General features: G+C 36.5%; 1 protein-coding gene across 1 annotated transcript in view; it reads right to left on the bottom strand.

Annotated features, from left to right (window-relative positions):
• RANBP17 (RAN binding protein 17) overlaps nucleotides 1–3,726 on the bottom strand; it is a 436,018-nt gene that overhangs the window by 109,679 nt on the left and 322,613 nt on the right. Inside the window, exon 19 of the mRNA XM_017849438.1 lies at nucleotides 919–1,022. Coding sequence (XP_017704927.1) covers nucleotides 919–1,022 — 104 coding nt within the window. The remainder of the gene's footprint in view (nucleotides 1–918; nucleotides 1,023–3,726) is intronic.

The following is a 3,726-nucleotide window of genomic DNA, read 5'->3' as shown; positions in this document are numbered from 1 at the left end:
TTTTTTTGTGAAGAGATGCTATGCAAAAGATGGTTAATATTTCTAACATATTTCAAATAACTATGAAATATATGACTCAATTATCACCAACAAAGGTGTCTACATTCTCTGGAGTGCATTTATTAGTCTATTAAAGATAATAATCATTGTCAATTTATTTAATATTACCCTGATACATTGTAATTTCAGAAGATACTATTTCTATTTAGCAGAGCTTGTGCTTCCCATCCCCCATCTTAAAATATGGGGCTGTTTTGTCATAGACAGCTTGCTACACTTAAGGATTTTACTAATAAAACATAATGTTGTCTTAGATATTATGACTGTTGCCACAGCTGAACTGACTTGTCAAATCAATCCTAATATGGCTCCCACAGGCACATAAAAACCTTATTTAGCTATCAGTTATCCTAATCACTTTGTTCCGTTTAAGAATGCAATACTTCAAGACCAGTTCCTATTTATACATATATGCCTAGCCATTTAATAAAGTCTTGATTTATATAAATTCTTGTTTAAAAAAATATTTAGAGATGTAGTGTTTTAGTATGTGTATGTTTGTGCATTCCTCTATATAGATACGTTGAAACATAACAGTGCAGGACAGATGAGGTAATAGGGGTGTTTAAAATGGTGTACCCACAAGAAATATCCTATTAAAGATAGTAACTGCCAGAGGAGACAAATCTATGTCATCTAATCATGAACTGACTGTCCAAAACTATTTGCTGACCTCAAAGTTCATTTGCATAAGAAACTAGAAAAATGCTTAAATAAAAGTAAAAATTAAAGACATGCAATTGGGAAAGCAGGTCTGAGGAGGCAAAGAGCACACACAGATATGCAAAGCCCTTTTCTGGATCTAGATATCCTAGAAAAAACAAAACTGTCATTCCTCATATTTGGAAACAAACCCACCTTTACGTCTTCTTGTTTAAAGTTGTTGTTGAATATTTGTAATACTGTTTCAAAAGCAACTGTAAGAGGCAGCATGAAATTCTCAAATTCATCCTCATCTTCGCCTATCAGAGAAACAAAAGGGTCACTATGGTTTAAAATGCATAGAATTGTACATTGTCCTCAGCATTGAGCACTTCATTTAGGCTTAGAAGTATTCCCAAGAAGGGGTCAGCCTGCATTCACATCCATGCCACATTTTGTACTTTTGCTCACTGAATATTCTGGTGTTTTGCCTTCTCTTTTGCACCAAACGAAATAGCAAAATTACTTACCAGCCGTTTTTTCCCCCTGGTTCTTTAGTGGATCTAACAGACTCATGCCCCAGGCATCTCAGTCCTTTAGCTCCTAGGGCCCCTAGAGCTTCTCTAATACCTCAAGGAAGGCCACTTTCAAAGCCTCAGAGATGCAGTGTTTTTTTCCCCTTCTCTTTGGGTGCCAAGGCCCTAAAGGCTCATAGACTCAGGTGCCCAGATAGCTCTAAGTTATTATTCTCTTTTATTTATGTTCTTTTTATTAATTTATTAAATAAATGGCAGGGAAACTTTTATCTGCCAAAAAGGATGGGGTCCTTATGGGTCATTTGGATTTTAAATACATTCTTCATGGGTACATTTCTTCTTACATTAAGTTTCCTTTTTTTTTTTAAATAGAGAAGCGGGAAAAGAGACATTTCCTATTAACTTTTTACTTTAAAGGTAGACTGAAGTTTCCTCAAGGATTCTGTCAAAGCAGAATCTTCACTTCACACGTGGATATGCAAAATTGATAATTTATATAGTATCCTTTTTCAAAAGGGGTTTCTTTTAAATGAGAGATTGAATCCACTTATTTGTCCTAAGTCACAGGGAGCTATGAGCTGCACTTTACTTAAGAAACAGGCAGAGAAAGATTAAGTGTCTTGCTTAAGGTGGAATACTTAGTTGGAGGCAGAACGACATGATTCAGACTGCCTAATTTCTACGCTATTAGTAGAGTTTTTACATAGAGTATGAGAGAGGAAATGAGTTCTCAGAGAAGGTCCTCAAAGTTTGGTCCTTGACCTAGCAGCATCAACATCACTTGTGAACTTGTTAGATGTAAATGCCCAGGTTCCATCCCAATCCATTGAATCAGAAACTCTGGGGGTGGGTCCCAGCAATTTTGTTTTAATAGGCTCTCCAGATGATTCAGATGCCTGCGAATGTTTGAAAAACACTGGCCTATAGTCATTGTTCAGACAAAGAAATGGAGGTCCTGGCAGGATCAAGATCCTTTGACTCTTAAGGAATGGCTGATCTGGCTGACTCTGATCTTCTGTGATTTATCTCTTTCCTTCAACTTCACATTTTTTCAGGAGTACAACAGAATCGTGGACTTAGCTTTGTTACAAACAGATGCCAAAAGGCTAACTAATCTTTACTGGTGTGCTGTTCTAAACGAAGGTCAGTGTCCTGAGTGAAGAGCAAGGCAGACCAAATTAGAATCTCTTCTCTGTCAACTGGCTATGTGACCAAGTGACTCCTCTTCTCTGTTAACTGGTGACAACACAGACCCATACAGATGTTATTTTTCAAGGCCCAGGTGAAATAATATCTTTCCCAATGTCTAAGCTAAGCTTTCCTAACTCCCAATCAAGTTATCTCCCTTCTCCCTTTGGATTCCCATAGCATTTTGCCTGGCTCTTAACCATCGTACCAGTCTGCCTTGAATTGCAGATATGTAAGCGCATATCTAATAATAGCAATAATAATACCACCTACATTATACCACAACTACCATTTGATCAGGGTTACTGTGGGAACTAAATGAGATAAAATTTATAAAGCATACATGTGAATTATCAGCTCTACTAGCTTACGCTGATAGTATCTTCAGATTAGCTTCTACAGCGCTGAGACTGTATCTTTGTGTTTCTCGGTGAAGGAGAATGATGTAGAGCTCTGCAGTAAACAGGCCCAGGTGTCTGACTCCACCATATATTATTTAACTTCGGATATTTTACTAATTACTCTGAGTCTCAGTTTCTTCATCTATAAAATAAGTATAAAAATACTTATCTTCGAGGGTCACTGTGAAGATGAAATGTTATATGGAAAATAGAAGACACTCAATATATAGTGGTGATGGTACTAGTATTATAGTATTAGCACAGAATAGAGCCTGGCATTATTAGGGAAATTCTGTGTTTAGATAAAAAGTAATTTCTCAATAAAGGTGAATTTTAGAACGTCTTTATTTTCTTAATACCTGACATAGAATAATACAATAAACAATTGAAATATACATTATCAAATCCTAAATACATAAAATATATGTACATTATACTTAAGCCATGTAATCTTATTCTTCTAAAATAAAGTATTTTCTAAACATGGAGTTATTAATGAGAACAGTGGAAATTATCACTGCAGGAAGATGACGGTGCTATAAAGAATGGATGCTTTGAAATCACAAAGTTTATCTAAGCTTAGCTGGAGCAGTGGTGAATGCTTATAATCCTGCCTACTTGGGAGGTGGGGTAGAAGGACCCCTTGGGTCCAGGATTTGAGACCAACCTGGGCAACACAGTGAGATCTCATCTCTTAAAAAAAAGAAAAAAAGTTTATCTAAGCTTGAATCCTGGTTCTGCTACTATCAGCTGTCTGGTTTTGGGTAAAGTCACTTCACTCATCAAAGCCTTAGTGTGCTCACCTGTAATTAAGAGACATAATATTTACTTCATAAAGTTAGCCATGAGAATTAAGTAAATGACAAAACATATGTAACCGCCCCCCCCCACCCCCCCTG

This window comes from Rhinopithecus bieti, unplaced genomic scaffold (genome assembly GCF_001698545.2).
Source record: "Rhinopithecus bieti isolate Rb0 unplaced genomic scaffold, ASM169854v2 scaffold_30732, whole genome shotgun sequence".
Classification (NCBI taxonomy): Eukaryota; Metazoa; Chordata; class Mammalia; order Primates; family Cercopithecidae; genus Rhinopithecus; species Rhinopithecus bieti.
This window is presented reverse-complemented; position numbering and strand designations above follow the sequence as displayed.